Source organism: Bactrocera neohumeralis, unplaced genomic scaffold, assembly GCF_024586455.1.
Source record: "Bactrocera neohumeralis isolate Rockhampton unplaced genomic scaffold, APGP_CSIRO_Bneo_wtdbg2-racon-allhic-juicebox.fasta_v2 cluster10, whole genome shotgun sequence".
NCBI classification, from domain to species: Eukaryota; Metazoa; Arthropoda; class Insecta; order Diptera; family Tephritidae; genus Bactrocera; species Bactrocera neohumeralis.
In genome coordinates, this window is record NW_026089623.1 from 11,085,583 (window position 1) to 11,107,574 (window position 21,992).

General features: G+C 36.6%; 2 protein-coding genes across 2 annotated transcripts; both read right to left on the reverse strand.

Annotated features, from left to right (window-relative positions):
* Positions 1 to 815: 815 nt before the first annotated feature.
* Positions 816 to 3,182, reverse strand: LOC126765177 (uncharacterized). Its single transcript, XM_050482756.1, has 2 exons — positions 1,507 to 3,182; positions 816 to 1,340 (listed from the first exon to the last, which is right to left on the reverse strand). Exons 1-2 carry the CDS (start codon positions 3,112 to 3,114, stop codon positions 816 to 818), a joined length of 2,133 nt encoding a protein of 710 aa, XP_050338713.1. The 5' UTR covers positions 3,115 to 3,182.
* Positions 3,183 to 15,232: 12,050 nt separating this feature from the next.
* LOC126765094 (uncharacterized) lies at positions 15,233 to 19,325 on the reverse strand. The gene is made up of 3 exons (XM_050482710.1): positions 18,958 to 19,325; positions 16,114 to 18,892; positions 15,233 to 15,577 (listed from the first exon to the last, which is right to left on the reverse strand). The coding sequence occupies exons 1-2, from the start codon at positions 19,063 to 19,065 to the stop codon at positions 18,458 to 18,460; spliced, it is 543 nt and encodes a 180-aa protein (XP_050338667.1). The 5' UTR covers positions 19,066 to 19,325; the 3' UTR covers positions 15,233 to 15,577; positions 16,114 to 18,457.
* Positions 19,326 to 21,992: the final 2,667 nt, after the last annotated feature.

Genomic DNA, 21,992 nt, shown 5'->3' on the forward strand with positions numbered 1-21,992 from the left:
TTTGCGCGCAATAGATGAGCATTACTTACGCCTCCTTTACAAAACAATGTCGGAAGTAAAAAAAGAAGAGACGGCAATACTGTGCGGAATACATAAATTCGAATTCTTGAAAATTGTAAAAAAGGTTGATAAAACTCGCGGCAACCCGGTGATTTGGCGTGGTAAGTTAAACACGTATGTGTAAGCGCACGGATCGTATGAAAAAGAGGCGCTGGCGCCGTCCGCCACCCTTTTGTTGATTGTGTTTGGTGTCCTCGGGTGTGGTGTGAAAGGTGTGGTGTAGATAATGATGAGATGAGAGTGTGATGAAATGATGTGTGGATGATGTAGATGGTGTAGTCGTGTTGAGTGTGGTTATTAAGAGAGGGGTCAGGTGCTCATTCTCAAAGCAAAACAATGTCAAGTAAAAAGAAGAGACGGCAATTGCAGCGGAATACATTAAATTCAATTCATTGAAAATTGTAAAAAAGGTTGATAAAACTCGCGGCACTTACCCGGTGATTTGGCGATGTCTCTGTGGTAGCGAATTAAAACGGAGAAAAACCTGACGACTGGGATGACGTATGTGTAAGCGCACGGATCGTATGAAAAAGAGGCGCTGGCGCCGTCCGCCAGTCCCTTTTGTTGATTGTGTTTGGTGTCCTCGGGTGTGGTGTGAAAGGTGTGGTGTAGATAATGATGAGATGAGAGTGTGATGAAATGATGTGTGGATGATGTAGATGGTGTAGTCGTGTTGAGTGTGGTGTGTATGAGTGGGGTGTAGTTTTATTATATTAAGAGAGGGGTCAGGTGCTCATTTAGCCATCCCGGCCCCCCTATTTTAGCAAAAGGCCTCGCGTGCTCAGCCCAGTGACCGACGAGGTGGTGGCGCTGCGATGTAGCAGCGTGTGATGCGGCCTGTGGCATATTTGGCACAGCCCGCGTGACTCACACGCTGCAGTCACATGTGTATGTGACAGGCAGTTATGGCAATGCCCGTGGGCCTGGGCAACTTGCTGCCGTTGCACGGGTCGCATACCCCGAAATATGCCGCAATGGTGCAGCCGGTGGGGGCGTCGACAGATGGGGCACCTTATCTGACGGATCTCCGGAGTCCTCGATGTAATCGGTGGTGGTCGGGTGCCACCACGAGGCGCGGGTGCAGGTACCGCTGCAGGCACGGTTACCGGTACAGATACCGGCGTTGTTGCCGGGGCAGTTGCTGGCGTGGTTGCCGGAGCCGAAGCCGGTGCTGTTGCAACTACCGTTCGGGGCGCTGGTGCAGGCCCGTTGCGTGGCACATTGGTTGCCGCCCGAGCGGCTGACGTATTTGCAACTGGCGTATCTACATCCATGGTAATCTGCGGGAAATGAGATGGTTAATTATGCATATCTGTCATTGTAAGTTGATATGGGCCATCGTGCCACGATATGTGGCATGAATGGGCCGTCGTATTGATCGACCATTTTTTGTTTGTTTTCTTTACGGCTTGTTATTTTTACGTACGGTTTATTATTTTTATTTACGTTTTGTATTTGCGTATTTTTCGTTTTCGTATTTAATTTAGTGATTTTATTATATCGCGATATTATTTGGTTCATAGCTTCACGAGCGAGCGGTCTGGTTAGCGTTCCGTTTTGCGTACGGAGATCAACGATTCGTATGTGACCGTCGGAGCCGTAATGTAGCTTTTCTATGCGGCCAAGCCGCCACTCGGTGGGGGGTAGACAATCGTCGTGAATGAGGACACAGTCTCCAAGTTTAGGCGCTTGTTGAGGAGTCTTCCAGCGGTATCTTTTGTGGAGATCCTTTATGTATTCGTCTTTCCAACGGCGGCTGAAATCATGATGGAGAATTTTAATTCGTTCCCATCGATTTAATAGAGATAGCGACTCCACGCCTGGCTCAGGAATGGCCAGGATGGGTGCTCCTTTTAGAAAATGCCCTGGCGTTAAGGCGGTGAAATCTGAGGGGTCTTGCGATAGTACTGTGAGTGGCCGTGAATTGAGAACGGCTTCAATTCGATTTAATAACGTCGTGAACTCTTCGTAATTGAATTTATAATTTCCAGCTACCCGTTTGAAATGGGATTTAAAGCTTTTTACAGCTGATTCCCATAAACCGCCCATATGAGGAGCGCTTGGGGGTATAAATTGCCAATTGATACCTTGAGGGGCGTACTTTTGTACGATGTCGGGTGACACTTGTTTTAAAAAATCCACAAATTGCTTTTCTGTGGCTCGTTGAGCTCCGATAAAGGTTTTGCCATTATCGCTCATGATTTTTGATGGGTAGCCACGTCGAGCGACGAAGCGAGCAAATGCCGCGAGAAAAGCCTCCGTCGTCAGATTACTACATAGCTCAAGGTGTACTGCCTTTGTCGTGAAACATACAAAGACAGCCACATAGCCTTTCATGAGAGTGGGAGACCTTAACATGGACGCCTTTACCTGGAAAGGCCCAGCAAAATCAACACCTGTTGTGGTGAAAGGCAGAGCGAAATTGCAGCGTTCCGGTGGAAGTGCTGCCATAATCTGCGTTCGCATCTTCTGCTTGTGCATAGTGCAAATCTTGCACGTGAAGATGCACTTCTTGATTTGCGGCTTAAGACGGGGGATATAATACTCCTGGCGTACCATCTGTTGCATGAGACGATGTTCGGCGTGTAGCATTAAGATGTGGATGTAATGGAGGAATAATGTGGCAAATGGTGACCTCTCTGGAATTATTATGGGGTGGCGTTCATTGTATGTCAGGCTCGAATTAGCAAGCCGACCATTGGCACGAAGCAGACCTTTCGTGTCCAGAAATGGGTTGAGGACTAAGAGTGAGCTCTTTTTATCAATCGGCTTCGATTCTCTTAGTAGTGATATATCGCGGCTGAAGTAGCGCGCTTGTGTATATGCTATTAGTGCGACCTTTGCCTTTTGTAACTCTAGGTGCGTCACTGTGTTGCATGGGAAATTATGTGATCCTTTTACTTTGCTTTTGAGTTGCTCGATAAATTTGAACATATAAGCAACTACTCTGAGAGCTTTTGGAAACGATGAAAATCGTTCAAGGATGTCGGCATCATCCAATAATGTGTGAAAGGTGGCGATTTTTCGACCTTCTGGTGCGATAATGTTGCGCATGGGGGATTGTGGCCAAGAATCAGGAGATTCTATCAACCATCGGGGGCCATTCCACCAGAGGGTGGTGGTGGCAAGGCAAGGCAGTGGCTTGCACCCTCTTGTACCTAGATCGGCAGGATTGTCAGCACTGCAGTGGCTTGCACCCTCTTGTACCTAGATCGGCAGGATTGTCAGCACTGGCTACGTGACGCCAAGTGGCTGATCCCACTAGGTCAAGTATTTGAGACGTTCGGTTAGAAATATACGTCTTCCATGCATGTGGTGGTTTTTCCAACCAGGCTAGTACAATTTCAGAATCGGACCACATATATAGTTTGCATTTTGTCATATTTAAATGCATTTGCACCATGGCTACTAATTTTGACAGTAGTAGTGCGCCACATAACTCAAGTCGTGGGAGACTTATAGTTTTTAAAGGTGCCACCTTTGCTTTTGCTACTAATAAGTGGCTTGTGGTCGTGGTGTCACTTTGCGTGCGCACATAGATAGTAGCGCAGTATGCCTTTTCTGAGGCGTCACAAAAGCCATGTAATTCGACTTTGTGTTCGGGGGAGTAGTTTACCCATCGTGGAATTTGTATCTGAGAAATATCATTCAGATTGTTTGCGAACTGGGACCATTTTTCTAAGCGAAGAGGTTTCACTTGTTCGTCCCAGTCGGTTCCATCTAGCCATAGCTCTTGTATTAAGATTTTCGCTTGGATCATTATTGGCGAAAGCCATCCTGCGGGGTCGAAAAGTTTTGCCACCGAGGATAAAATCTGTCTTTTCGTTATGGCTGATAATGCGGATATGGACTCTGTCGTGTATGAGAACTGGTCCGATATCGCATTCCATTGGATGCCTAGTGTTTTTGTTGTACTTTCCTTTTCGAATATAAGGAAATTAGTGTCCAACAAATTTTCGTTTGGAATATTTTTGATTATATTTGGGTGATTTGCCGTAATCTTTTTTAATGGAAACCCTGCGGAATTGAGGGCTTTTATTACCTGTGATAAGGCCTCGTATGCTTGTGGAAGAGTGTGACTTCCAGACAGAATATCGTCTACATACGTTTGAGTTTTCAACACTTCAGTTGCCAGAGGAAATTCTGACTTTGTGTTGTCTGCCAATTCGTGGAGTGTTCGAATGGCTAGATATGGTGCACAGTTAACGCCAAATGTAACTGTTTTTAGTTTGAAGTCGCGTAAAGGACTGGTGGGGGATCTTCGGAACATAATACGTTGAAAATCTTGGTCGTCTTTATGTACGACTATTTGCCGATACATTTTTTCAACGTCCCCATTGAATACGTATTTGAATATACGCCAGTTTAATATCAGAAGCATTAAATCTGGTTGGAGTGTGGGTCCCGTAAATAGGATATCATTTAGGGAATTCCCTGAACTAGTGGTTTTCGAGGCATTAAAAACAACTCTTACTTTTGTTGTTTTTTTGTCTGGCTTCACTACTGCGTGATGTGGCAGATAAAAGGAGTAGTATTTGCCGTTGACGATTTTCTCCCCTGGGGTTACTTCCTCCATGTGATCCAAATGGAGGTATTCTTCTAACACACCATCATATTCAGATTTGAGTTCGCCTTTTTTAAGTAGGTTTCTTTCCATACTTAGAAACTGCTGAATTGCAGAGGTGCGAGAGTGACCTAAGGCGAGTGTGTTAGGAAATTGTTGCTTAAGTGGTAGTCGTACGACGTACCGACCGTTTTCTGATCTAGTAGTTGTGGCTTTGTAAAAATCCTCACAATACTGATCTTCAGGGGTTGTGACTGATATGGGGGGGGGTTCTTCTAGTTCCCAAAACTTTCTCAATTGTGAATTGAGGTACTCATTTGAGACTTCCTCAACTTGAGTTGTCAATGTTGTAACTGGTTCCGCAACTAGTCCGCTTAGGACCCATCCGAAAATGGTATTTTGCGCCAGAAGTGTTTTGGTAATTTTCTCAATACCTTCGAGAATAATTTGTGGTATGAGATCGCTGCCTAATAGGAGATCTATTTGAGCGGGAGTGTTGCAGTTGGGGTCTGCTAACTTAAGGTGTGAAACCTTTTGCCAATGCTTAAGGTTTGCCAATGCTTGCTATTTATATGATAGCTTGGTAGCATGTTGGTTAATTGCGGTAAGACAATAGCTTCTGCTTGTATGCGCTTATCCGCTTTGGGGAAAAGAGGGTAATGGGGCAGATTTTATTTGAGTTTTGAACAACTCTTCCGCCCATTCCCGTGATTTCAAAGTTGGCCAGTTTTGTTGGTAACTGTAGCCTGTTTTGTGCCCTAGACGCTATAAATGATCGTTGTGATCCTTGGTCTATTAAGGCTCTGAGTTTGAACAGTTCTCCTCGGTGTTCGATGGAGACAACTGCTGTGGGTAATAGTACCCTACTGTGGTTTTCGCTATGTAGCGTTTGGGTTTTCATCGCCTTTGAGCAGCATGGTGCTTCTTGGCAGTTTTCAGAATTTGTTGTTGCAACTAATCCTGTTGCTCTTTTTACGTTTGCATTGTTTGGGGGTGAGCTGGAATAATTGGTTATATGTAACATAGAATGATGTCTTTTATGGCAGTAAACGCAATTAAATTTGCTTTCGCAATCTTTAAGCGTATGCGCATGTGACAGACAGTTTGTACATAATTTTTTCGTTCTTACGAAATTGTTTCGATCGCTAACATTCATTTTTTTGAATTTTTCGCATGATTTTAGTTTGTGACCTCCTCTACAAAGTTCGCATGACGTTTGCTTATATTGTTCAGAAGTGAACGATTGATTTTTAAAAAAGCTTCTATTTAAATTATTGTGACTACTTGCTTGGGGTCTATTGAAGCTTCTATTGAGGTCGTTTTGAACGTTTTTCGTTCTGACTAGTTTTTTATCTACCCTTTCTGCGATTTCATATTGGGTAGTAAGAAATTCTTTCATTTGCTGCCACGTTGGGCACTTTCTTCGCGATGAGAGCGATTGCTCCCACAAAAGTAACGATTTTTCTGGTAATGCAGCTGTGCATATATTTACCAGAATGGGGTCCCAATTATCTGTGGGAATATTCTGTGTTGATAAAACAGACAAACAATTTGAAACCGTGGATTGAAGCTTTATGAATTCTTCACTGGTTTCTTTCTGAATTTTTGGTAAATTCATTAGTATCGTCACTTGCTTGTCGACCAATATTCTCTCGTTTTCGTAACGTGCTTTAAGAGCTTCCCAAGCAAAATTGAAATTTTCGTCATTGAGAGCGAACTGTTTGACTATTACGCCTGCCTGACCTTTGGTTTTGTATCTGAGGTGATACAATTTCTGCGCTTGTGATAATTTAGGATGGTTTATGTACACAGCTGTAAACATGTCCCGGAAGGACGGCCACTGTTCATAACCACCATGAAATATATCTGTGTCGCATACTGGCACTTTAAGGTGAATGCCTGAACTTGCCTCTTGGGCTTGTCTTTGTGGCAGCTCTACCTCGGTTGTGGAGTAGGTGCAATTGCTCTTAAAAGCTTTAGTTGATCAGAAATCATTGCTTTTGTGTCTTCGAACTGGTCTAGGCAGTGTTCATACTTGGTGTATGCCGAGGATTTAAAATTTTCCGGTAGATCTGAGTCGTCAGATTCTACGATTGCGTCATATGCCGCTTGGAGACGTGTCCAGAAATTGTCTAAATTATCTTTTTTGATTTCTAAGACCGATTCAGAATTGTCTTGAATCGGTGAAGATGAAAATCGAGTGCAGTATCGTATCAAACTGTCACTCTCAGCAATGAATTTTGTATAAGAAATGTCTTTACCCCTCTTTAGTTTTGTAGCACCTTGCTTTGAGCGTGTAGCTTCAGCCGGTGTACACGGACTTTTTTCGTCTGTAATCATTTTTGGAACTTTTAGCAACTGAGTTGTTTTAGATTCCTTTGAGTCTGAGCTCATTTAAAAGATGTATATAATAAATCAAAACGTCTTAGTGAAAACTAGACTTGTAGATATTTTGAAAATATTTCGTATATTAAATGTTGAAAAGAAGACTCTTTTGTATACAAGAGTCTCAAAAAAATCAATAAAACCGATGGGTTTTTGATAAACCGAGAATCAAATAATATTTTCGTTTATATATGTATATATTTATGTATATGATTAGACGAGAACTCTTAAGTAAATAAGAGTTTTGAATGAACTTGATATGACGAGAAGCTTTACGTATTTAATAGTGTGTGTAATCGCGAACTCTTTTAAGTTAATAAGAGTTTTGAACGAAATTTTTAGACGTGAACTCTTTTAAGTAAATAAGAGTTTTCAAGTAAAATATTACGCGTATGCAGAATATCGTTTAAATTTGATTTAATTATTTATTGTTGACCGGAAACCTTTTATATTTTTATTTTTCTATATATATTCGTTTTATATATTTTTTATGTCCAAATGTCCTATAGGGTATACCTATAGGTGGATATTTTATTTATTATGTGCTAATGAGCGCTCGTATTAGAGATCACTGCACTTTGTACATATGCATGTATGTACATATGTATTACGCTTTTGTTTTTTACACAATCCTGCTTGTTTTTGTTGATCAAAAATCAAGGGGTATTGCGGGAAATATGCCAATGTGGACTTTGAATATATTTTATACGCAATCCTGCTTGGTTTTGTTGGACGAAAACCAAGGGGTATCGCGGAATATATGCCAATGTGGACTTTGAAGCAATGAGCGTATTTACATATGAAACAATACACTTTTGTACAAATATTCAAGTATGTTATGAAACCTTTTATGTTATAATTATTGTTGTATAATTCGTACCCAATGTCGATTGGGTATTTCTTCCAGTATATATTTGTATGCGCCCGTATATGTATGTGTTCGTGAGAAAAAAACCACGAAGAGAGAATTAACCGATCGTAGGTAATTCGCTCAAGTTTACTTGTGAGAAGTATATAATTGTGTAACTGCGCCGCATATACATAAGTATGTATATATGTACGCAGTGAGAAGAGGCCGCGAAAAGAGAATAGAATGATATTCTGACTTTAGAATGTATGTACATATGTACTAAATGTATATGTTTTGAAATATGAATATATGCATATGGTTTCAGTATTAAATTAACCAGTTATGCTCTTTATATGTTTATATGTTTTTAGAAATATACGTGAAATATATGTACATATGTATGTATGGTGTAAAATATAAATCGCTGATACGTTTTTTTTGTTTTTTTTGATTGCTGTACCTTTTTTTTTTTTTTTAAGCAATCCTGCTTATACTTGGTTAAGTATAAGGGGTCTTGCTGGAAATTTCTCAAGTAAATACTTGAATTTTTATATATTTTTTTTTCCTGGGTAGTTTTGTGTTATAACACAACGGAAGGCATTTACCGGCAAATTACTAATCTGTCATATACAGTACCAAACTGCTTTCTTAGCGGTTTTCGGTTTTTCCCGAAAAATAAACCGAACAGCGAAAACAGCTTGGTAACGGTTTTCAATTATTTTTCGACCCGAATTTTGGTCTGAACCGTAAATTTAAGTTTTCGTTTTTAAACCATACATATGTATGTATAGAATGTGATATATAAAAATTTAAAGGAACGATACGACTCACTTTGGTTTCCGCCAGGGGCTTTTGGGGATAATATGAGTGTATGTGCCTGTGCTTTTGCTTGCGCTTCTGTTTGCGCTTGTGCCTGTGCTTGTGCCTGTGCGTCTGCCGGCGTCTTGCTCTTCAATCCTTGTGCTGGTGGTTATTGTTGTGATTTCCTTATGCCTTTTCTTTTTCCGTTTGTAAGTTATTTTTCACTGCACCTGACTAACTATGCCTTTATTGACTTTGTTATATTTTCTATTTTCTCTTGTTTTCACAGCGCAATTTTTTCACTTCACTGAAGCACTCTTAAGGTTTTTTTTTTTTTTTTTTTATGTTTTCAGTCACTTTAGCCACTCCACTATCTCTCTTTAATTTATATACATATGCATTTATGTATGTATGAGTATATCATAAATTTTTTTTCTTTTTCCACCGCACTTTCCTTCTTCTTTTTTTTTTTTTTTTTTGCACTTTGCACGTTTGTTCACTGTTTTATGTATGTATGTTGTTCACATGTATGTATGCAAAAAAAATTTTTGTCGTTTTGCTAACTTTTGTCACCATTCGTTTATTTATTTATATATACTATGTATATATGTATATTTTTTTTCCAAGATTTGTCACTGCCGATTTATTTCTTTTCTTCCCGTTTTGCCACCAACGGGTTTTTTTTTTTTTTTTGTGATTTTACAAAGTTTTGTCACTACCGGTTTTTTTTTTTTTCTTCCCGTTTTCCACCAACGGGGTTTTTTTTTTTTGATTTTACAAAGTTTTGTCACTACCGGTTTTTTTCTTTTCTTCCCGTTTTGTCACCAACGGGGTTTTTTGTTTTTTTTTTGTGTCACTTTTTCACTACCGTTTTTTTTTTGTTTTTGTTTAGTTTAGTTTTAATAAGTATGTTTATAATTTTGTTGCCGCCGTGATTAATTTGTTACCGCGTGACCGTGATTATTTTATTATTTTGTTAACGCGTGACCGTAATAATTTTTTTTTTTTTTTTTTTTTCACTTTGTGCCGTCCGGTACGGCTCGAAGGACCATGTAAAAAAGGTTGATAAAACTCGCGGCACTTACCCGGTGATTTGGCGATGTCTCTGTGGTAGCGAATTAAAACGGAGAAAAACCTGACGACTGGGATGACACGTATGTGTAAGCGCACGGATCGTATGAAAAAGAGGCGCTGGCGCCGTCCGCCAGTCCCTTTTGTTGATTGTGTTTGGTGTCCTCGGGTGTGGTGTGAAAGGTGTGGTGTAGATAATGATGAGATGAGAGTGTGATGAAATGATGTGTGGATGATGTAGATGGTGTAGTCGTGTTGAGTGTGGTGTGTATGAGTGGGGTGTAGTTTTATTATATTATCACTACTGGCTTTCAAGTTGTTTCATACTGAAGTTCGCTATCAAGAGGCAATTGCACTGTGGAACATTTTTGGGATTATTTCTGTCTGACGGGGGTGTTTGAAATTCCAAGTCATTTTTGGGTGATGGTACTAGGTCTAGGTATATAGTAAAACCCTCAAAGGGTTTGGCGTTCGTATGTGTCAGTTTTTTATACCCTGAACAGGGTATATTAAGTTTGCCACGAAGTTTGTAACACCCAGAAGGAATCGTCGGAGACCCAATAAAGTATATATATAAATGATCAGTATGTCGAGCTGAGTCGATTTAGCCATGTCCGTCTGTCTGTCTGTCCGTCTGACCACTATAACATATAGCTGCCATACAAACTGAACGATCGGAATCTAATGCTTGTATGGAAAACTTTCACATTTGACAAGATATATTCACGAAATTTGGTATATGTTATTTTCTAAGGCAACAATATAATCTCCGAAGAAATTGTTCAGATCGGTTAACTATAGCATATAGCTGCCATACAAACTGAATGATCGGAATCAAGTTCTTGTATGGACAACTTTCACATTGGTCAAGATATATTCACGAAATTTGGTACATGTTATTTTCTAAGGCAACCATGTAATCTCCGAAGAAATTGTTCAGATCGGTTAACTATAGCATATAGCTGCTATACAAACTGAACGATCGGAATCAAGTTCTTGTATGGACAACTTTCACATTTGACAAGATATATTCACGAAATTTGATATATGTTATCTTCTAAGGCAACAATTTAATCTCTAAAAAACTTGTTTAGAACAGATTACTATAGCATATAGCTTCCATACAAACAGAACACATAGTAGTTATTAACAGAAATGCACCTGTGAAGAGTATTTAGCTTCGGTACAACCGAAGTTAACGTCTTTTCTTGTTTTTATGACCTTTTAAATTTTTTCTTTATCTTGATGTTTTTTCGCTTAGTTGTAAGTTGTTGAAATCCGGATGTCTGTCTTTCGTTCGTCCGTTTTTTTGGACGTATTTTTTTTGGAAAAGTGAGCGTGGCCCCGCCCCCTACTAAGTTTTTTGTACATATCTCGGAAACTACTATAGCTATGTCAACCAAACTCTATAGAGTCGTTTCCTTTAGGCATTTCCATATACTATTCAAAAATGGAAGAAATCGGATAATAACCACGCCCACCTCCCATACAAAGGTTATGTTGAAAATCACTAAAAGTGCGTTAACCGACTAACAAAAAACGTCAGAAACACTAAATTTTACGGAAGAAATTGCAGAAGGAAGCTGCACCCAGGCTTTTTTTAAAAATTGCAAATGGGAGTGGCGTCGCCCACTTATGGACCAAAAACCATATCTCAGGAACTACTATACCGATTTCAATGAAATTCGGTATATAATATTTTCTTAACACCTTGGTGACGTGAACGAAATATGGGTGAAATCGGTTCACAACCACGCCATCTTCCTGTTACAACTAAGCGAAAAAACATCAAGATAAGGAAAAAATTTAAAAGGTCATAAAAAACAAAGGTCATATAAAACACTGACACATACGAACGCCAAACCCTTTGAGGGTTTTACTATACTGACCTAGTACCATCACCCTGACTTGGAATTTCTCACCCCCCAGATTAGCTGTTTTACTGTGTTGTCTGACTCGATTCTACAACCTGTTTGACTCTGTTATAGAGTTCTTGGAAACTAAAGATACAGAATTTCAAGACAAGCTCATAACATCAAAGAATGATATAGCTTACATGACAGACCTGTACAAATTGTTCAACGACATGAATCTCCAACTGCAAGGCTATAAACTAAATTTAATTAAAACAAACAACGTCGTTGCTGCTTTCGCAGCCAAACTGCTTCTACACAAAAAGAATCTGGGCAGACGTGAGTTTCACAATTTTCCGAATTTATCAGTGTCATGCAGTACCGACGAATTGTTTACCTACTGCCAACATTTGGAAAACCTCCACATTGACTTTACCGAACGATACCAGGACATTTTGAACATGGAAATACCAGACTGGGTGTTGGATCCGTTTTCAAATGTCAACACAGCAATGTCACCTCAGCTGGAAGAACTTATAAAATTGACAACCAACGAGAAAATAAAAATCAAGTTCAAAAATGGTTACCAAGAATTTTGGCTACAAAAACCGATCTCGCAAATGTACCCTGGATTGTGGTCAATCGTTCAACGATTCTTGATAGCATTCCCATCGTCATATTTGTGTGAACGTGGATTTAGTGCTGTGACAACACTGCTTACCAAAAATAGAAATCGTTTGCTTGTTACCGAACGTGGCGACTTGCGACTGTTCTTGAGTATTGGAACCAGATATTAACAAACTTATTAAACAGCATCAGATTCATCCTTCACATTAGTTTTTATATATGGATCGATTATTTTAGTTTTATTTTAAATAAAAGATTCTCTGTTTTAATACTATAAAGTTGTGTTTCAATAATCTTTCTTATTGGCAGGTGGAGCCCGTAAGAGTTAACTTGAGACCTAAGCGCCGTCGTATGTTACCTACTGCGTTCAGGTTTCAAGTTGCTGGTTATAGTAAAAGTTTCGTTTAGAATTCTCCGTTAATATACATATATAGGTCACAATAATTAATTTGAAGTTACAGTGGTTTTTAAATAGGTGAAAAAATGGGGGCGCTAAAAAAATATTTATTCTCAAAGTGGGCGGTAGACAAAATAAGTTTCGGAACCACTGCTTTAGATGACACTAGAACTATACACAATACACACAGAAAAAACTTAAGCAAACAAAATTTTACTATGAATAAAATGTAACATTTTCACACTAATCAAAACACAAATAGGAACAGCTCGGTTACACGAATTAAACCAAATACCAATATGTATAACCAAAAGTATCAAAACACACAAAATACTAATACACGGCAAAATGAACAGTATTCGCACAATTTTACACAAATTTACGGCAGTGGAAATAGTAGTAATAATAGCAGATTTTCGCGTAGAAGCACTAACAACAATAATACTACACTAACACCTGAACCAATGGAAATAGGTGTACTCAAGGAAAACGAAGTAAATTCTTTAATAACGCCTTAAGAACAAAACTCCCCATAATAAATATAACGATAGGAAAAACTAAAATTAGTTGCCTTATAGACACAGGATCAACTACAAGCATATTAAAAGAAGGAATATTATCGGAAAATTATCCCAAAATAACAATGAAATATGCTATAAAATACAAAACTTTAAACGGGGTAAATCAAATAAAAATTGTAGTAACCACACCATTTCCAAAAGAATTTGGATGCTTTGGCTCCCTTCAGTGGAAACTATTGAACTTTTCAAACACAACATTTTCAGCTATAATAGGCCAAAATTTCTTAAAACCTTTACAGGCAAAAATTAATTGTGCGGAAAACTACGTTGAAATTTAAAAAGTAATACAATTTTTTTTCGAAGAATTTAATTATTCCCAATACACAGAGAATTTTTGCAATTTAGAGCATACTAAACAAAATTATCTAAGAGATAAATTCAAATTTTCCCATTTGAATAAAGAAGAAAATCAAGCAACCTTAAGGCTGCTCAATGACTTTGAAAACCTTTTCTTTAAAGAAGGAGATAAACTATCATGCACCAATGAGGTACAGCATGAAATTATAACAACAAATTGTAAGCCTTTATACTTCAAAATTTATAGATATCCTCAAATTCATGAAGAAATGCTACAACAGAAAATAATTAATGAAAGCAATTCACCCTACAAAAGTCCCTTATGGATTGTAGAGAAAAAAACAGACAATTCCGGGAAAAAGAAATATAGAATTGTCATCGACTACAGAAAATTAAACGAATTTACCGTAGATGACAAATTTCTAATTCAAAACTTAAATTCAATCCTAGACAAACTAGGTAGATCACAGTACTTCATCACCTTGGATTTAGCCAAAGGTTTTCACCAAATCTCAGTTAGAGAGGAAGACAGAAAAAAACCGCCTTCTCAACACCATTTGGGCATTAAGAATTAATTCGAATGCCATTTGGATTAAAAAATGCTCCATCAACTTTTCAAAGATTGATGAATAGAGTTCTTAACGAACATATTAATAAAATATGCGTCGTATATATGGACGATATTTTAGTATTTTGCACTTCTTTAGAAGATCACTTAACAAATTTAAAGCAAATATTCGAAGCCCTAAGGCTAGCAAAGTTAAAAATACAAGTGTACAAATGTAAATTTCTCAAGAAAGAAACTCAATTTTCGGGCCACATTTTAACATTAAAAGGAATTAAGCCAAGTCCAACCAAAGTTAAAATCATACAATACCTAAAGATACCTAATACCAAAAAAGAATAAAATCATTTTTTAGGAATGACAGGATTTTATAAGAAATTTATTAAGGATTTTGCAAAAATTGCACATCCTATGACGCAATATCTAAAAAAAGGACAAACAATAAATATATACAACCCACAATTTATTGCAGCGGTTGAAAAATTAAAGGATATAGTTACAAATTCACCTATATTACGATATCCTAATTTTAATAAACAATTTAGGATTACAACTGATGCTAGTAATTTCGCAATAGGTAGTGTATGAGTTGGTAAGAGCCAAAGTGAGGGTCTTACTGCTGAATTCATTGCTGAATTTTAACACAGCGATGTCCTAGGAATTTCAGAACAGATCAACTCACATACCCAGGGATACAAATCGATCAGCTGTACGCATTACCAAGCTATATATCTGAAGACATGAATTAGTCAGTTGTAAGCATTACCGGCTCACATACCTAAATATATGAATCGATCAGTTGTGCGCATTTCCTACTAAAACGAATCGAAAATAAATATCTTATAGTCTTATATTTTTTAATTCAATTAGAAATAATAAAGAAATCCATTTCAGTACAAATTACTATAATTAAGATTTTACATTTAAAAATAATGTCAATGTTACTTAAATTAATTGTTTTCATACTTTAATTTATTATATTTGTTTATCTTTTTGCTTTTTCAAAGAGCCCGCTTTGTGATATCGGTTTTTACCCATCTTGAAAGCTCTTTTGAGCTCCCGCTCATAATCGCCTTTAGTGAAACCTTCCACTTGCATTGCTTCTAAAAAAAATAAACAAAGTGTATGAAAACAAAGACTTATTAATTACGTAAAAGTAAAATTTACCATATATGGCACTATTTAGGCACTCAAACTTCTTGAATGCCACCTTGTCTTGTAGTCCATCATAATTTAACTGCACCATGACGCTATCGCTGAGAATTTTTTTCATTCCCTTTGTAACTCCAATTGATCCAATAATATTTTTTATAATAGACACCTGATACACCGATTTATATGTTGGTAAGACTTTAGACTTACGTATATATCTTTATTTTTGGAAACATCATCTTCAATTTCCGTGAGTTGCATTACGTCGCAAACTGGGAATCTTGTTTTCTTCTCCACTTTATTAAGCACTTACTTTATCAGCAAATTGTTCTGTGCCTGGCTGCTTATTAAGGCTGCAATAGATTTTGCCTGCTCTAAAATAAAAATGTTTATGTAGAAAATTATGTGCAGTCACTAAAAAATTTAAGTACAAATTTGTTTTCTTATGATATTCACTCCGTTTTTCATTCTTAATTTAAAATTATTTTTATATATGTTAAAATAATTCTACAACAACAACAAACTCAAACTGTTTACAAAATACAGAAAAATTCACAAATTTGTTTAACAAAATTTTTTAAAAATTTACGAAAATAGTTTAGCATGAATGTCGTCAGGAAAACACTTTATACATAATCAATACTAATGGTAATATTGATTCTAACCATCCAATTTTGTCATAAGTTCGTCTATTTTTTGCTTGATTTTATTTAGTTCATTTTGAGTATTTTCCGGAACTACAAATACACAAAAAACAATAGTGAATTAAATTACTTGTTAGGGCTGAGATTAACTTTTTTGGTTTCCGGGGTTGGAGTTTTTGGCTCGAAAAAGTGAAAAATTTCGGTCAAAAAGTTCTTCACCAAAAAGTTAATTAAATTTGTTGAAAATTTATTTAATATTAACATACCTGGACTAATGTTTTCATCGCTTAATGTAGCATTGCATCTGAATACCGGAGTTGAAATAAATAAGTTTTGTGACATCTTTGTGTATCGACTTTTACTTAAATTGAATGCAGTATAGGAATGAATGAATATTCGTTGGCATTAATTGGAAAGTAAAAAAGTTTGTAGTTAACCTGCTTTATATTAAACGTTTCTTCGTTTGCAGTGGAGTGCAGTTCAAAACAAATATTGTCAGGTGGTTTGGCTTTTAGAGTGGTACAATTAGAAACAAAAGATGTAATGTCACCAAATCTATTAATTTTTGAACCACTAAATTTATTTTTCCTAATAAGTTCACAGTTTTGATCTTTGTTTTTTATTTGCTCTAAAATGTTCGTTGGCTTTTTGACGTACTTTTTAATCTTTTGCATGTAGTTTTCAAAATTATACGATGTAAACGAGTCTAAAAATCCTATTTCCTCAACACATTCTGTCAAATGCAGAAGAGAGTGTACATTGAAAGACACTTGCTCTGTATTATAAATTACGGGAAAAAGTGTAACAAAATATTCTAAAATATCTTGAACAACTTTGATATTTGATACATACTTTTTTCAGTTAGAAGAATCCTATATGCGGAATGAAGTAAAAGGAAATGATCATACACGTTTTCGTCAATATAATCTTTTAAGACAAAAATGCATGTGTAGAGTATAAACTGTCGGAACTCTACACCTTTCCACCGTTTAATTTCTTCAAAATCTCTTGGTATTCGAGAAAATTCTTTAGGAACGAAGTCTTTTAAAGATACAAGTTTTTTGGACAAGTTCTCTTTGTTTTCATTGTTCAATTTTTTAAAATTGATTTTAAACCACAATCAAACCACCACACCCAAATCAATCAAGTGCAGTGCATCTAGTGGGAACTGTGTCACCATTTTTGTATCCATTTCCTCTAAAACAGACCTTGCATCCGTTGAAATTTTGTGATAATTTTCACTTGTTCGTAATGAAAATCCTTCGGCAGTGCGTGACAATGCCTTTGATGTGCTGTAAACTGTTCTGTTGTTTATGCGTTCTCCTTGCTGGCAACATCTAGTACAACCTTCTAATGCATTATGTCCCATAGTCTGACATAAAAATGCCTTTGCGGGTGAATCACATAAGAACGCTTTGATTTTGATTTGAAATACCTTTCCTCTTATGTTTATACCATTTTTAAGTAAATTGGATATTTCAGACGCAAATTCCTGTAAATAACTATTCACGCTGGATGGTTTTTTGTGCCTAAATAAACGCCAAATAACAATACATCAGTATTTAATTGTGGAAAAAGCTTTCCCATAATAGGCCATAACGTTTGCTGTGAGCTCTTATTTAGTGGAAGACGGTCAATACCGATATCTAACATTACAATTTCCATTTGTTTTATAATGTCACTTATTCTACGCAGTTTTTTCGACTCCTAAATGCAAATATGTTCCAGGCGAAACACTTCTTATAATTGAATCCTGCCTAATAATCAGAGACTCTGCGCAAGTTGGGACATTTAAATGCCATTTATTTAAAAGTTTCAATAAACCATCAAAAGCCACACGAGTTACGTTATTTTTCACTGCCCATTGTTTTAAGTCAACTACCAAACTACTTTCATTCACATTTTCAGTTCAAGAATTTTCATTGTTAATTTCAACCACATTGTCACATTCAGTAAGATTATAATTATTGTCATTTGAATTAGGGGAATGTTGGGCCACGTTTTGATTTCGGTTAAAAAGTCACATAAAAGTTATTTTTGTAAATCGATTAAAACATGATTGTTACCGATGAAAAACGTTTATTTATCAATGGAAATGAAAGAGAGATTCATAAATAATAAGAAAAATAGGAATTGGCGAAAAAAATTATTCCGACTCGCAGTGGATGCAGGTGTAAGTGTTCGGGTTCGGTCCGGCACATTTCAAGTGAACCCCTCGATCACAAACGATGCAATGGGCCGTGTTTTGACGATTCTCGTGCTTCGGCATCTTTTTCTTGCAAATCGTGCAAAAATCGAAGTCCTCTTCGATGTCGGTTTCGGACGGAGACGGGCTTCTCTTCCGTGGCGTCTTCGATTTGCCACGGCCTTTTTGCTTCTTGGCTGCTGGTTCATCGGCTGCCTTCGTCAATTTTTGCCGCTTTTTTCGGCCTTGTCACGCAGATCTGCGACAACCTCAGGCGATGTCAAAATCGTTGACTCCATTGTCTTGCGGCCACGTTTTGATTTCGGCGCAGGTGTGCCCAATTTCAACGGGCCAACAAATTTCAATGCATCACGGAGCTGTGGAGCCGAAACAAGAGACAACGACGATGATGCAGCACCACTTGTTCAAGCTGGGGCACTTGTCGATGCCTCCGACGTTGACACCTCCTCAATCGCAGCAGTCACAATGGCATCACCAGAGGCAAGAACTCGACGTTGATTGTCGGCGTCTTTCTCTTCGTCACCGAACAAATTTTCGCCGCTCAGTTCCGAAGCGACAAAGTCAACTTCAGTGAAAATTTGCGGGTTGAACGGGTAGATGCCAGTTGTTCGGAAGCCGGATTTGATGGTTTTCGGCGTTAACATAACATCGAGGCACTGATCGACAAGGAGCGGCACATGATGCAGATCGAAAGTGACACCAATGTTGGACTTTTTCCATGCATCATGCTTCACTTCATGCGCGAGCTTATGAAGCTCCATCAAACTAATTCCATAGTTGATGTCGCTGGCCTGGAGAATGTAGCTTATCAGCGCCTTCTCTTGTTCGATGTTGAAGATCTGAAATAAAAAAAAAATTATTTATTATTCGATGAAAGAAAAAGAAAGAAACCAGCAGAACACACTGTTTTTGTGCCCATCGTCGTGCTTTCAGCCAGCAAATTCTTCATTACATCGGCATTGGCAGTAGTAACGTCGATGCTCGCACCATCAAATGCTGCAATATAACGCATCAGGTTGGTCCTCGGAATTTTGTGTGCCGTCGCAGATTGTCGAACGCTGTTGTGATGTATTTTCACCGACTTGATCGCCTCCAAAATGTTGTCGAAAAAAAAATTTTTTCGGAGCACGAAACTATCAGGAAATGTTGAAAAACTATTGTGTGTTTGAAATTCTGCACGAAAAATCACTTATACACGTCAAATATATGAAGTTAGCATGTCAAATGTAAAAAACTATGTGGCCCGATATTCCCCAAACGCTCATATTTGCAAAATGGCGGTGGATAATGAACACAATGTAAATTCGTGCAAAATTTCTTTTGTGTGTCGAAGGCTAAAGGCTCAACTAATATTATAAACATATTTACCTGGATGAATTTATTGGAAAATGTGAAAAAAATCAACTGTACACAGAGTTGAAAAAAAACTTTCGGAGTGTCGAATTTCTTTTCCCATTCGAATTTCATTTATTTCGGCATTAATTAATCTTCTTTGATGACGTTTGCTGTACATACTTAAATAACTTTTAATACTTCACACGCGACCGCTTACAACCTATTTCCTATGAAATTTAGTACTGAAGCGCTCACATACCCAAAGGGCTGGGTCGATCAGTTGTGCGGATGACCAACTCATATGAATAAAATTCGCACATTTCTTGAAGATAACAACAACGATTTTAAAGCGAAATTTTTTTCGTTTCTTGCCCCGCAACCCATTACCAACTCGCTTACTTTTTTCAGTAGTGAATTATTTTGCTACTGGGATGGGCCGTGAAATATTTTAGGCCTTATGTCTTTGGTAGGCAATTTGATTTGGAATGCGACCACCAACCATTGAAATGGCTAATGACAAAATACTCAGGGAAGGACATAAGTCCAAGACTTCAAAGATGAATAGTGAGTATGGGTGAATATAATTTTTCCATAGAATACATTAAAAGGAAAAACAATTATATAGCAGACTTTTTGAGCAGAATAAGAAATGACGAAATTATTTCCAACATAGAAATTTTCCAAGGGGATGAAGGATGCAGTATTTCAGTAGAAGCAGAAACTGTCCATTCATCCTAAGAAAATACAGGATTTGAAATTCCAATATTAGATACAATTGTTAACAGGTTTAAAATGCAAATAATAATAATAAAGGAGAAACAAACCGCCGTCGAATCTATATTCTATTACAAACGAATTTTTATTGATCAAAGAGATATTGAAGAAAATGGAATAAGAGACATTATTAGAAGGGAAATATGTAGAGGAAAAGTAGGTATATATTCGCATCTGAACGATCACGAATATTATAAAGTACATAAAATTATTGAAGAAAAATTTGCATCTAATCTTAACGTGAAATTTGTCAAATGTTCTTATTTAGTAAAAGACGTTGACAACGAAAAAGAATTAAGAAAACAAATTGCATTATTTCATAAAGATGAAAGTGGTCACTGTGGAATTATAGCCACTTACGAAAAATTAAAGAATAAATTATATAATCCTTATATTAAAGAGCAAATACATCGGGTAATAAATAATTACAATATATGTTCAGGCGGAAAATTTGATCGAAATCCTATAAAAAACTATTTTTTTTTACTGAAACACCCAAAACTACTAATGAAATAATTCATGTTGATACCTACGTAAATAGCAAACATTCATTTATCGTCTTCATAGATAAATTTTCAAAACATGCTACATGTCCACCACTTACAAATAGAAATAGCAAAACCAATGTAAGTCAATTACAACAATATTTATCCATAAAAGGAAAAGTAAAGAAAATGGTGTTCGACAATGAATTTAGAGCTCAACATATTGAAGATTTTTTAAAAAGAGATGGAATACAATACCCCATAACTGAACCGAATTGTCACACTGGAAATAGTGATGTGGAAAGATTAAATAATACAATCACAGAAAAAGTTCGGACTCTAAATCTTGAGCATTATTTACCAATTACCCAACAAATTTTTAAAGCTATCACATACTGCAATGATACTTATCACAGAAAAAACAATTAAATGCACCCTAATAGAAACGCAAAATAAAATAATAGATCACGCAATAATTTATGATAGGCTCTGTAAAATAAAACTATCAAAAATAAATAAAGCAAATATGAATAGGGAAGAGTATACCGAAACTAGACAAGAAGGATTTATAAAACACTATAAAAATGTAAGACATAAAGAGGAATCAAAGTTTAAGAAAAAACCCTTACAAGGAATCCACACACTAACAAAAAAGACCTACCAAATTTCGCAACTAATCATTGAACATCTATATTAAAATAAATAATTAATTTAAATTTGCAGGTATTAATGTGGATATTATTATTAATCTCATCATCTTTAGTAGGAGTAAGAGGTAATTTATTCACTAAAAAAATAATACAAACTAACGGATACATAGAAATTTATAATAATAATCAAAGCATACCGATAGAATCCGATTTAATTTTACATAAAGTAGATATTCAAGAAACAAAAAATCGACTCGCATCAATGAAAGATAACATAAATATTTTTAGTGAAAGTCAAAGAAATTATATAATAAATCAAGTAGATACACTCATAAGTACACTAAAAACAATAACACCTACAAGTAGACAAAAAAGGGGACTAATAAGCATAGTAGACAATGCATGTACATAAATATCTTTTTGGTACAATGGATAATACTAACCAAGAAGATATCACCAACCACCTTAACATAGTCGATTCTAACTTACATAATTCTATAACAGAATTAAATCAGCAAAAAAAAACTAACAGTCACTTTAACTCAACAAAACAGCTTATTGAGGAAACAATAAACCAGAATCAGAAGAATGTTCTTTATCAGATAGGAGGATTGCATAAAAGTAGAAAAGATGTTTTGCTGCAAAATACCTATTTAGAAAAATTACTTATGTTAAATTCAATTAAAAATCATATT